Here is a 13,923-nt window from a genome sequence, read left to right as displayed (position 1 = left end):
CGAGAAAGGACTGGCATGATATATTCTGGGTGCTAAATGAGAAAAATATGCCTCCAAGAATATTTTATCCAGCAAGGCTGTCATTCAAAATAGAAGGAGAGATAAAAGGCTTCCAGGACAAACAGAAACTAAAAGACTTTGTGATCATTAAACCAGCCCCGTAAGAAATATTAAAGGGGATCCTTTAAGCAGAGAGAGAGCCAAAAGTAACATGGACCAGAAAGGAACAGAGTCAATATACAGAAACAGTGACTTTACAGGTAATAGAGTAGCACTAAATTCATATCTTTCCATGGTTACTCTGAATGTAAATGGGCTAAATGCCCTAATCAGAAGACACAGGGTATCCGATCGGATAAAAAAGCAAGACCTGTTCATATGATATCTGAATGGTCATTTTAGAGAGTCATTTTAGACCCAAGGACACCTCCAGATTGAAAGTGAGGGTGTGGAAAACCATTTATCATGCTAATGGACATCAAAAGAAAGCTGGGGTAGCAATCCTTATATTAGACAAATTAGATTTTAAACTAAAGACTGTAATAAAAGATGAGGAAGGACACTATATCATAATTAAAGGGTCTATCCAACAAGAAGATCTAACAATTGTAAATATTTATGCCCCTAACATGGGAGCAGCCAATTACATAAGGCAATTAATAACAAAATCAAAGAAACACATTGATAATAATACAATAATAGTAAGGGATGTTAACACTAGAACAGATCAATGAAACTAGGAGCTGGTTCTTGATAATAATACAATAATAGTAAGGGATGTTAACAGTAGAACAGATCAACGAAACTAGGAGCTGGTTCTTTGAAAGAGTTAATAAGATTGATAAACCCCTGGCCAGACTTATCAAAAAGAAAAGAGAAATGACCCAAATAAGTAAAATCATGAATGAAAGTGGAGAGATCACAACCAACACCAAAGAAATACGAACAATTATAAGAACATATGAGCAGCTACATGCCAGCAAATTAGACAATCCGGAAGAAATGGATGCATTCCTAGAGATGTATAAACTACCACAACTGAACCAGGAAGAAATAGAAAACCTGAATAGAATCATAACCAGCAAGGAAATTGAAGCAATAATAAAAAATCTCTCAACAAACAAGAGTCCAGGGCCGGATGGCTTCCCAGGGGAATTCTACCAAACATTTAAAGAAGAATTAATATACCTTCTTCTGAAGCTGTTTCAAAAATCGAAATGGAAGGAAAACTCACTTTATGAGGCCAGCATTACCTTGATCCCCAAACCAGACATAGACCTCACCAAAAAGGAGGATTACAGACCAATATCCCTGATGAACATGGATGCAAAAATTCTCACCAAAATACTAGCCAATAGGATCCAACAGTACATTAAAAGGATTATTCACCACGACCAAGTGGTATTTATTCCTGGGCTGCAAGGTTGGCTCAACATCCACAAATCAATCAGTGTGATACAATACATTAATAAAAGAAAGGACAAGAACCATATGATCCTCTCAATAGATGCAGAAAAAGCATTTGACAAAGTACAGCATCCTTTCTTGATCAAAACTCTTCAGAGTATAGGGATAGAGGGTATGTACCTCAATATCATAAAAGCCATCTATGAAAAACCCATAGCGAATATCCTTCTCAATGGGGAAAAACTGAGAGCTTTTCCCCTAAGATCAGGAACACGGCAGGGATGTCCACTATCACCACTGCTGTTCAAAATGGCACTAGAAGTCCTGGCCTCAGCAATCAGACAACAAAAAGAGATAAAATGCATCCGAATCTGTAAAGAAGTAGTCAAACTTCCACTCTTTGCAGATGACATGATACTCTATGTGGAAAACCCAAAAGACTCCACCCCAAAATTGCTAGAACTCATACAGGAATTCAGTAAAGTGGTAGGATATAAAATCAGTGCACAGAAATCAGTTGTATTTCTATACACTAACAATGAGACAGAAGAAAGAGAAATTAAGGAGTCAATCCCATTTACAATTGTACCCCAAACCATAAGATTCCCAGGAATAAACCTAACCAAAGAGGCAAAGGATCTTACTCAGAAAGCTGTAGAATACTCATGAAAGAAATTGAGGAAGACACAAAGAAATGGAAAAATGTTCCATGCTCATGGATTGGAGAACAAATATTGTTAAAAGGTCTTTGATACCTAGAGCAATCTACACATTCAATGCAATCCCTATCAAAATACCACCCACTTTTTTCAAAGAAATGGAACAAATAATCCTAAAATTTGTACGGAACCAGAAAAGACCCTGAATAGCCAGAGGAATGTTGAAAAAGAAAAACAAAGCTGGTGGCATCACAATTCCGGACTTCAAGCTCTATTACAGAGCTGTCATTATCAAGACAGTATGGTACTGGCACAAAAACAGACACATAGATCAGTGGAACAGAATAGAGAACCCAGAAATGGACCCTCGACTCTATGGTCAACTAATCTTTGACAAAGCAAGAAAGAATATCAAATGGAAAAAAGACAGTCTCTTCAACAAATGGTGCTGGGAAAATTGAGCAGTCACATGCAGAAGAATGAAACTGGACCATTTCCTTACACCATATACAAAGATAAACTCAAAATGGATGAAAGACCTAAATGTGAGACAGGAATCCATCAAAATCCTAAAGGAGAACACAGGCAGCAACCTCTTCGACCTCGGCCACAGCAACTTCTTGCTGGACGCATCTTCAAAGGCAAGAGAATAAAAGCAAAATGAACTATTGGGACTGCATTAAGATAAAAAGCTGTTGCATAGCAAAGGAAACAATTGACAAATCTAAAAGACATCTGACAGAATGGGTGAAGATATTCGCAGATGTCTTATCAGATAAAGAGCTAGTATCCAAAATCTATAAAGAACTTATCAAACTCAACACCCAAAAAACAAAAAATCCAGTCAAGAATTGGGCAGAAGACATGAACAGACATTTCTCCAAAGAAGACATAGAAATGGCTAACAGATGTGTGAAAAAATGCTCAACATCACTCATGATCCGGGAAATACAAATCAAAATCACAATGGGATAACCACCTCACACCTGTCAGAATGGCTAAAATTAACAACTCAGGAAACAACAGATGTTGGCGAGGATGTGGAGAAAGGGGAACCCTCCTACACTGTTGGTGGGAATATAAGCTGGTGCAGCCACTCTGGAAAAGAGTATGGAGGTTCCTCAAAAAGTTAAAAATAGAACTACCCTATGACCCAGCAATTGCACTAGTACGTATTTATCCAAAGGATGCAAACATAGTGATCCGAAGGGGCACATGCACCCTAATGTTTATAACAGCAATGTCCACAATAGCCAAACTATGGAAAGAGCCCAGATGTCCATTGACAGATGAATGGATAAAGAAATGTGGGGTATGTGGTATGTGTGTCTGTGTGTGTGTGTGTGTGTGTGTGTGTGTGTACACACACAATGGAATATTACTTAGCCATCAGAAAGAATGAAATCTTGCCATTTGCAACAACGTGGATGGAACTAGAGGGTATTATGCTAAGTGAAATAAGTCAGTCAGAGAAAGATAAATACATGATCTCACTCGTGGAATTTAAGAAACAAAATGGAGGATCATAGGGGAAGGGAGCGAAATACAAAACAAGACGAAATCAGAGAGGGAGACAAACCATAAGAGACTCTTAACCATTTGAAACAAACAGAGGGTTGCTGAAGGAGTGGGGTAACCAGATGATGGGTATTAAGGAGGGCACGTGATGTAATGGGCATTTGGTGTTATATTGAGACTGATGAATCAGTGACTTCTACCTCTGAAACTAATAATACACTGTATGTTAATTAATTGAATTGAAATAAAAGAATATAAAAATAAATAAATGGTCACATTTTTAATATCACCACTGATCTCTTCAGAAAAATCTTGAAATGTTAGGAAACTGTCAAGCTCATGTTGACAAGTGCAAGTTTTCCAAAATTCTGCTTTTCACTTGCAAGCTCAGATCTTTTCATTGACAACAAATACAAAAACCAAAGTTGTTTTCTTCTGAAGTGACATTCTCACTTTGTTCGTTTGTGAAAAAAAGTCTGCTAGGTACCCCGGTGTGAATAACCATAGTGTGTTAGTTGTTCTTTCAAGTAACAAATGGTAGTTCACAGAGAGAGTGACTAGTTCAGTTCACGACTCTTACTTCTGTATGAAGCAGAAAAGCTTGATGTGCAGTTCCCACTTCACATTACTAGATATTAAAAAGGATATTGTACCCAGTGGTCGAGATCAGTATGATGAGTAATTTTCGCTGCTTCATCGAGGACATTCTAAAGTGAAACAGGCTTTCCCCCCATGTGTACTTGCTGGTGAAGAAGATCGTGACCACTAGCGTAAGGACCGCTAGTTCCGTTTCATGTTCCTGCTGTGATTTGTGCTGAGGCTCCAACAGTTTTGCCCACCATTGAAATATTTCAAACAAAATTCAGCACAAAGTCACATTAATATTAGTCAGGCACAGTCTCCCTGAACAGAGCAGACTATGGCTCTTTCTCTTTTTCTGGAACAAGTGTGGTTTTAGGGGTTTGCAGACTTTTGGAGGTCATGGTTACTGGGATGAGAGGGTTCTTGTTTGGATGGCATTCAGAAAGGAGCTTATTGGGGTGAGTCTTCCTGGTGCACACGGTGAGTTGTCATTGATTGATTACACAGCCTAATACCAGTTCTGGTGGTTACTTTGGATCATCGCTCAGAACTGTCTGCTCTTCCTCAGGGATGGGGGAACTTTTCAATGATTAATTCTCTGTACTAGTGCTATCCAATAGAAATATCGTAATCATTACGTATGTAATTGTAAGCTAACCAGTAGCCACATTAAGAAAAGTAAAAAGAGATGAAATTAATACTGCTGTAGTAATTTAATATACAATAGATAATAGAAATAATTATATATATTATTAATAAGGTTTTATGCAACCCAATATATCTAAAACATCATTTTACATTCTTCTATAGGTTTTGCCTTCTCTCCATACCAAGTATTCAAAATCTCGTGTGTATTTTATACTTACAGCACGTCTCAGTTCTGACTAGCCATGTGGAAGGTGGGTAGTGTCGTATGGCTAGTGCCTCTGTTTTAGTGCAGGTCTACACTAGCTTCTAGGGACACAAGGACAGACAGAAGGCGATGCCTAGCCTTCAGGGTCTCACAGCCTCAATGAGGCATAGCCATGTAAGCGAACACTTTAAATGGGGTGAGGCAAGCTAGGCATGGACGTAAAACTTAAGGACACGCTCACTCTCGGTTGTACAAGCGCGGGGTCTGCCCCGAGAGTGAGCGCCTCCTTAAATACTGCCCCCTAAGCACCTCATTAGCCTCCCCCTAGTCTCCCTCCAGCTGGGGAGTCTCCTCAAGTAGCAGATTCTGGGGACCCAACCCCAGAGCTTAAAATTCAGAAGGTCTCCAGGAGGACCTAGGAATCTGGAGTTTCCATAAACGGACCCAAGGATTCTAATGCCAGTGTTTGGGATCTCCCTTTGAGAAACTCTGGCTGTGCCAAGAGCCTCACAGAGAGTTCCTTGATATCCAGTGAAATCATTTCTCTCTCTCTTTGTTTTTGAGAGTAGATGTTGCTGCAGTCATCAATTACCTCTGAATTTTTAGGCGGTGCGGTGGGATTCTGCAGTCCCTTCCGTAGAAAGCTCCTGTAGTCTCAGTTCCTGGCCTTGCAGCCTGCGGGACCACTGGCTGGATGCCAGCTTATTGTTCCACAGACACACTGACTACGTCAGGGACAAAAGCATAAAAGGCACATGATGGCGTGGAAAAGTGAGTTATGGTAAGCACTGAAAGTTGTGGAAGGAACTGGGTAGTTTGTGGGAAAAATCAAGCAGTGTTCGCTTTCAGCTTATTCACCATGTGTAGCTTATTTGACGCGGTGTAGGCTCCTTCACATCTTGCCACACTAGTCACATTTTTTTAATGGTGCTCAAATAGAAAAAGGCAGTTAGTTTTCTGTGTTTTGTTAGGTGATGGTGCACACAGACTGTAGAATGCATATTACAGTTGTATGTTTTGAGATGTGTTTTCTTGGGCAGGGAAGCAGCCCCAAATGGGGAGCATCTGCTTTTCTGTGTGCATGTGTGTGCTTCTGTTTCCAGATCTCCCCGCTGGTCTGCTTCCTGCTGTCCCCTGCAGCTTCCTTTATTACTGGACAGTTGGTGGATGTGGACGGGGGCCAGTCTTTGTATACGCACCTATTCGATGTTCCAGGTGAGCCCTCAAGAAATGAGCAGTCACTAACTTTATGCCTTTTCAGGTTCAAGTTTTCAAAATTTCTTTCTTTTTCTTTTTTTTTTTTTAAGATTTTATTTATTTGGGGCACCTGGGTGGCTCAGTCGTTGGGCGTCTGCCTTGGGCTCAGGTCATGATCCCGGGGTCCTGGGATCAAGCCCCGCATCTGGCTCCCTGCTCGGCGGGAAGCCTGCTTCTCCCTCCCCCACTCCCCCTGCTTGTGTTCCCTCTCTCACTGTGTCTCTCTGTCAAATAAATAAATAAAATTCTTAAAAAAAAAAAGATTTTATTTATTTATTGAGAGAGAGAAAGAGCACAAGCAGGGGGAGCAGCAGAGGAAGAGGGAGAAGCAGACTCCCCACTGAGCAGGGAGCCCGATGCGGGGCTCAATCTCAGGACCCTGGGATCATGACCTGAGCCGAAGGCAGCTGCTTAACTGACTGAGCCACCCAGGTGCCCAAGTTTACAAAATTTCTTAAGCAGTTACATAAAGGATTAGGGTTTTCTCTCACGGAACATCAAAAATGTACAAAATGTTTATATTCCTGATAGGATCTTTAAAGGAAATGTTCCCAAGGAAAATATCTAAATATTTTTTATCATAGCACATAGCTTTATATATTAAAAAAAAATTGCCTTGTGTGTATAGGTTGGTGGAAGTTTAACCTTGAAAAATATTCTTAATATAAGTATATAGTATAAAGAGGAGACAGAAAAGAGGCAAGAGGTTGCTGTATTTTTAAGATTTAATTCCTCTTTGTTCCTCTAATAAGTGGCTTGTATATCTCAGCGGAAGACTCAGACCTGTTAGGTGGGGAGGGGTGCTACGGTACTATTTTACATTATCTTTGGGATGTATATTGAGTGAAACCATATGAATTAGCTGTATTCAACCATTTTTAATATACAAAACCAGTAGTTTTATAAGGCTCAACCAAATATAGATGTTGCCCACAAATACAAAATTCAAAGGTATTTTCACTGTTGCTGAAGAGTAAGTGGCTACTAGCAAATTAAAATGTGGTTGATGTAATGCATGTGTATTTTTTTTTTTAAGATTTATTTATTTATTTCAGTGAGAGAGAGATAGAGAACATGGGAGGAGGGGCAGGCAGAGGGACAGGGAGAGAGAATCTCAAGCAGACTCTGCTGAGCATGGAGTCCGACGCAGGGCTCTATCTCACGACCCTGAGATCACACCTGAGCTGAAACCAAGAGTCAGCTGCTAAACTGACTGCACCACCCAGGCGCCCCTGCACATGTATTTCAATTTCGTATCAGGGACCTAGGTTCACCCTACTCTTTTGTGTACTAACAGTCTACTCAAGGCTTCAGACCTTCTTTGCATTAATAAATGATTAGTCTGGGACTTTAATATTATTTATTATTGCCCCCTCCCATCTATATTTCTTTACTAATAACATCAATGTGGTGATGTGCACCTGGTTAGAAAGACAGAAATGCCTACGTGTTATGCAAAACTGTTTTCAGATAGTATTTAAAGTGGCCAAGGTGGAAGGGACGCTTTCTACTTCCCTCACTGCTGGTGTTTAGGGTATTTGTCGATTCTCCTTTAGGAAGGGAAAGTAACTCCAGGCAGCTGCTTCTCCAGGCCTCCAGTGAAACAGTTCTCTTTTGTAATTCCAACACTGTTTGTTTTGTTTTTAAAGATTTTATTTATTTACTTTAGAGAAAGAGAGCAGGGGGAAGGCAGAGGGAGAGGGAGAATCCCAAGCAGACTCCCCGCTGAGCTGGATGCAGGGCTCCATCTCATGACCCTGAGAGAGAAACCAAGAATCGGATGCTTAACCGACCGAGCCACCCAAGTATCCCAAACACTGTATTTATTAGTGTAAAGATATTTTTTAAGCTTTTGGCGAAATCAGCTACAGCGATTTTTCAAGAATATACTCCCCCCCACCCCCCACCCGGGAATGCCTGGGTGGCTCAGTCATTAAGCGTCTGCCTTCGGCTCAGGTCATGAACCCAGGGTCCTGGGATCGAGTACCACATCCGGCTCCCTGCTCAGTGGAACCCTGCTTCTCCCTCTGCCTGCCGCTCCCCCTGCTTGTGTTCTCTCTCGCTCTCTCTCTCTCTGACAAATAAATAAATAAAATCTTTAAAAAAAAAACAAACAATATGTCCCCCCCTCCCCCCAAATAACGAGTGGGAATACTTACTGAGCCTTTCTGTCCTGTGTTTTCTTGAAGATTGCCAGCCCTGGAGTGACAAAGCCTGGGGTGGAAGCCCTGCTAGACCCTTACTAGCTGTGTGATCTTGGGAAAATTAATGTCTGTAGGCCTCCATTTTCTTTTCTGTAAAGTGGGGTTACTTACAGCATTTATTGAGTAAACTTAGGTTGGGAGCATTAAATTAGATAACACACATTTAAAGCCCTGTATCACATAGGATGCTTTTCGCTGCAGCTCAAACTTGCCTGAGCAAGAAAGGCATTTATTGGCCCGCATAACTGAACAGCAAGCCAGACTTGAATCATCTGTTCACTGAGCTCATTGGGGATAATTTTTTTTTCTTTTCCCTCTGTTTTTGCTTCTGCTGTGTTGGCTTTATCTTAAGATGGACTCTCCTGGTTGCAGAACAGTGGCCTGCCACCCGAAAGCCCCATGCTTCTTTGTCCCCAGCCAGCTGGGCAGAGAGAGGGGAGGGAATGACATTGTTACAGCATTTCTAGCAGAATTCTGAGACCTACTCTGTTTTGGACGAGCTGATGCGTGTGGCCGTCCTCAAGCAGTAACCAGAGCCAGAGGAATGGAGTGCACTGCTTAACTTAGCTCAGTCGGTGATCAAAGTGGGGCCGCTTCCCCAGAACCTCATGGATTCCCAAGTGCAGGTGGAGGCTCTTGGAAAGAGAGGATGAGGGACTGGATTCTGGAAAGGCAGTTACGTGTGCCTGGTACAAAGTAAGCACATGTCTTTCAGGTCATCCTGGGTCCTAGGGCAGTGTAGATGCAGCGGCCGCAGTATGCCAAGCGCGCGACGCAGGCCATCACATTTCATTTTCACAACTTCAGAAGAACAGATGTTGTTACCCCCCTGAGGAAAACAGGCTCAGGAGGAGGAACTTCTCCAAATTTGGCAAGGCTAGTATGTGTGGCAGGGCTGGGATTCAAAACCAGGATTTTCTCAAGACCTTTGCCAGTTGTCCTAATGATTTCTTTTTTCTTGCTGAAAAAAGAAAAGGGGTGAATTAGGGAAAATAAGAAGAGGGTCTGTTGGAAACTAAGAGGATGAAGGAGGTTAATAGATTTGCACCTGACATGAGGTTTTCCACTTACCAGATCATGACAACTGGCCTGATGGAGCAGGGGACCTTTCTGTTGTCAAACAGATGAAGGAGACTTTCAAGAATAAAGGCAAGCTCTGAGCTAAGGAAACTGGAGGTGTCTTTTGTCCCCAAATGCCTTAATATCTCAAGAACGCACTTTGGTACTTTCCAGGAGCTGATAATATGAATGGAATAATCACTTTCTGCCTTTTTAATGTTATCAATTATGCTTATGCAAAAACTGTTCTTGAAATAATGCGTGTTTAAGCCCCAAACAACACTAGTTAGCCTGTGATTAAAGATTTCTCTTTTAGGAATGGGGCTTAACATACTTTATGATTATGCCTTTTATTTCTGAGCAAGATAATTGGAAAATGAAATAATTTCAAATTAATAATAGAGGTATCATGATCTCCCAAAAGGTTTTAATATTTAATTGTAAAGATGGGCAATAAATCTAAATTATGGCATCATGATGATTCTTAAAACTAGAAATATATAATGATGCCTATCTTATGGTAGATATCATGCTTTTGGATCCATTAAGCTGTATGGTAACTATCAATGCATGATTTGTTTTGTTCATGAAGTTAGATTTGTATAAAGCCTCTTGATTCAAAAGAAAAATAAAGTTATGTGCAGTATTTCTTGGTAGTACTTGATTTGTGTCTTGATTTCCAATCTAAAGTATTCCCTTTTCTTCATGTTTCTCCCTTTGTATGCAAAATGAAATTTTAAAATTAAATGTTATGCAAATGTATTAGGGTCCAGTATTCTGCCTTCAGTTGATTTTTTGGGGCAATGGGATCCTGACTTCTGAAATGTCTTTTATAAATTATGTACAGTCAGTTTTTTGTCTTAATTAAACCTCTTTCAATTGACTTATTCCCTCTTGAAGTCAAGTAGATATTTTCTTTTCTTTATCAGTAATTCTCAGTGCAAAGTAAAGATCTTCCTTGACTTAAAAAGGGGTTATGTCCTGATAAACCCATTGTTAGGTGATAATAGCATTAAGTCAAAAATGCATTTAATACGCAAACAATGAATCATGGAACACTACATCAAAAACTAATGATGTGATGTATGGTGATTAACATAACATAATAAAATAAAATAAAATAAAATAAAATAAATGCATTTAATAAACCCAACTTATTGAACATCAATAGCTTAGCTTACCTAGTCTCCCTTAAACATGCCCAGAACACTTACCTTAGCCAACAGTTGGGCAAGATCATCTCACACAAAGACTACGTTATACTAAAGTGTTGAATATCTCATGTAACTTATTGAATACTGTGCTGAAAGTGAACCAGAATGGTTGTATGGGTGCAGAATGGTCGTCAGTGTATTGGTTATTTTCCCTCTTGATTGTGTGGCTGATGGGGAGCTATAGCCTTCTGCCACTACCCAGCATCACGAGAGAATATGTACTGCATATCACCAGCCCGGGATAAATTCAAAATTCGAAGTACAGTTTCTGCTGAAAGCCTGTCACTTTCGCGCTGTAGTAAAGTTGAAAAATCATGTCAAACCATCGTTAAGTTGGCAACAGCTGTATGTAATTTACCATGCTCTGGGAAGGGACCCATGAATCTGCCATTTTATCAGGCTCCCACAGTTGGGGGGGGCAGGACCAGGGTGAGGCTAACGATATGCCTGGGGAGCAGCATGAAAAGAGGAGCTCACTTTTGGATTTGCCCGAGTGCAGATTCACCCCTGAGAGGACACACACGGCTGTACGTTTTGTGTCCATGCTATTCATGTGGAAAGATCAGAAATCTTTTCCTTCTAGACAACACTTTAAAATGACCTTCTGGACATGATAATATCATAGTTGCTAAGAATTACAAGCCATGTGAGAGAGCAGGCTAACCCTAACATAGGTTGGTGAGGAAGATGGAAGAGGAGGGCTTGCTTTTCAAATTTCCTCATGCCCACGACCGCAAACAACCCCATAAATCTCCACAGTGTTGTCACGTGTTTGTTTCTACTTAAGGAATGGAGGCCACCCCACATAGCATGAGACTTAGCTACCACTCCTTGTTAGATCTTCTTGTTAGACCAATTATTGGACAGCTGACTGTCATCTGTATTTTAGAATCTTAAGTCTACTCCCGAGGACTTCTGTACATTTTGTGATAGTGTCCTGTCAATAATGTTCTCTTGCTACTACACTTAGTAAATTTTGCTGTAGACTAAATATTCCTGAATAAGTTTAATCACTCAATAATTCTGAGCCCCTATGCACTCAGCATTATGGTAGGAATTGGGTGTGCAATACTGGAAAAAAACACACGGACCTTGCCCCCACAGAGCTTACAAGAGCTCGCGCGAGAGAGCACTGGGTGTTATACTTAACTAATGAGTCACTGAGCGTGGCATCAAGAACTAATTCTGTACTATACAGTGGCTAACTGAACATAATAAAAAATAAATAACAAAAAAAAAAAGAAAAACCTTAATCAAGTCACATACAAATTTAAACCTCCCTAAGTGCTCTAAGTGCCATAAAAGGTAAGACCATGGTGCTAAAGGCATGGAACAAGAAGAAAAAGACATCTAGAGGAAAAAACAACTCTAATTATTAATCATGTTAAAAGAGTTTGTTGATAAATATGGCCCTTGTGGACGTTTCCTCTCCCCCACCCACACGCTGCTCTTCTCGTCCATGGCTTGTGTTAGTTTGGGTCCTCACTGTCTAAAAGTAGCTCTGCTCCTCCTGCTGGTCAGGGAGACTCCTTGTTTCATCAGCTCGTGCCTGAGCACAGTCAGGCCAATGGGCCCCAGACTCGGCCATAGTTCGTAGTTCAATGGGACCTTCCTGGGTCCCCCAGCAAGAGTTGTCTCCTTTGGGACCAGGACTTCCAATGCTGCAGAATCCAGAAATGGATGGAAGCACCAAGTCCCGCGGTGGAGCTTTGGAAGTGATAGTAAGTAGGACCACTCCCTCTCCCACTCATTGGTTCCCAGAAATGTTCCCAAAGCCTTGGGGGAAATGCGTCCTGACAGATGGTACTGCATCCTCTCAGAAGTTTGCTGGCACTTCAGGTGTGCACTAGTTGTTCTATTCCTCTGTGGGGCTGGCTCCTTCTAGAAGCACCGTGTGTGCAACAATCGATGGTTTCACGGTCAGGGACCCATTCTCACACCTTTTACTGGGAAGTGGGTCATCTGATTGGATGCTGTTGTGTGGGATTCCATGCCTGTGGATCAGGCTTTGTATAAGCCCCTGGAGCATGGCGGTACCTGAGTCCCTGCGAGCAGGAATGGTAAACTCTTGCCTGGAATCAGTATCTGTCACTATGAGCTATCACAGGGGGTGGGAGCAATGAGAGATTGGCTAATAGGAAGTAAGGAGAACTTTTGTAAAGAATAATGGAATCAGGGCACCTGGCTGGCTCAGTCAATAGAGCATGCAACTCTTGATCTCAGAGTGCTGAGTTCAAGCCCCACGTTGGGCATAGAGCTTACTTAAGAAAAAAATATGGGAAAAGCAGATATAAAGAGCAGCTACTAATCTCCTACTAGGGCCGAGAAGGCAATTAACTATGTTCCCCAAGGCCTAAGGGGTGCATTTCACAGCTGCCCCGTGCCTATATCGCGTGACTGTAAAACAGTTACCATCGTCCCCTTTTATTTTCAACACTATCCCAAGGCTTGGCTCAAACAGGAAAGAAAGAAAATGCAGACGAGGGGCGCCTGGCTCAGTCAGTTGAGCGTCTGACTCTTGCTTTCCACTTAGGTAGTGGTCTCGGTGGTGTGGGATCGAGCCCTTCATCGGGCTCTGTGGTCTGCAGGGAGTCTACTTGGGATTCTTTCCCCCCTCTGTCACTCTCCCCCTGCTTCTGTGCTCTTTCTCGCTCTCAAATAAATAAATAAATAAAACAAATATCTTAGAAAGAAAGAAAGAAGAAAGAAAGAAAGAAAAAGAAAAGAAAGAAAAAGAAAAAGAAAGAAAGAAAGAAAGAGAGGAAAAAGAAAGAAAGAAAGAAAGAAAGAAAGGAAAAAATGCATATGACAATTGGTTTACTGAGGGCAGTAACTTCGTGGATATGGGAGAAAGAAAAGCCAGATATGCTATAGTTAGTTTAACTAAGACCATTGAGGCAAAAGCCCTTCCAATAAATACTTCTGCCCAAAAGGCTGAATTAATAGCACTTACCCATGCTCTTCAATTGGCGAAAGGCCTAAAAATTAATATTTATACTGACCCCGTAGTGCTACATCCCATGGGGCAATTTGGAAAGAAAGGAGATTATGATGAAGCAATAACTCCCCAATCAAATATGGGCCTGTAATTATTGCTCTTCTTGAGGCTGGACACCTACCTCAGGAGGTAGCTGGGACTCACCTGAGAGGACATCAAAGGGACACGACCT

The 13,923-nt window shown here is 41.2% G+C and overlaps 1 protein-coding gene across 1 annotated transcript in view; it reads left to right on the top strand.

Moving 5' to 3' along the window:
- The window catches only part of PECR (peroxisomal trans-2-enoyl-CoA reductase), a 28,797-nt gene extending 18,612 nt beyond the window's left edge, over positions 1–10,185 (top strand). The window contains exons 7-8 of the mRNA XM_036085322.2: positions 6,123–6,234; positions 9,555–10,185. Coding sequence (XP_035941215.2) covers positions 6,123–6,234; positions 9,555–9,640 — 198 coding nt within the window. The 3' untranslated portion in view covers positions 9,641–10,185. The remainder of the gene's footprint in view (positions 1–6,122; positions 6,235–9,554) is intronic.
- The last annotated feature ends 3,738 nt before the right edge of the window (positions 10,186–13,923 follow it).

The sequence above is a fragment of the Halichoerus grypus genome, chromosome 4 (assembly GCF_964656455.1).
Source record: "Halichoerus grypus chromosome 4, mHalGry1.hap1.1, whole genome shotgun sequence".
Lineage (NCBI taxonomy): Eukaryota > Metazoa > Chordata > Mammalia > Carnivora > Phocidae > Halichoerus > Halichoerus grypus.
The sequence above is the reverse complement of the archived record's forward strand: the minus strand, read 5'-3'. Positions and strand labels throughout refer to the sequence as shown.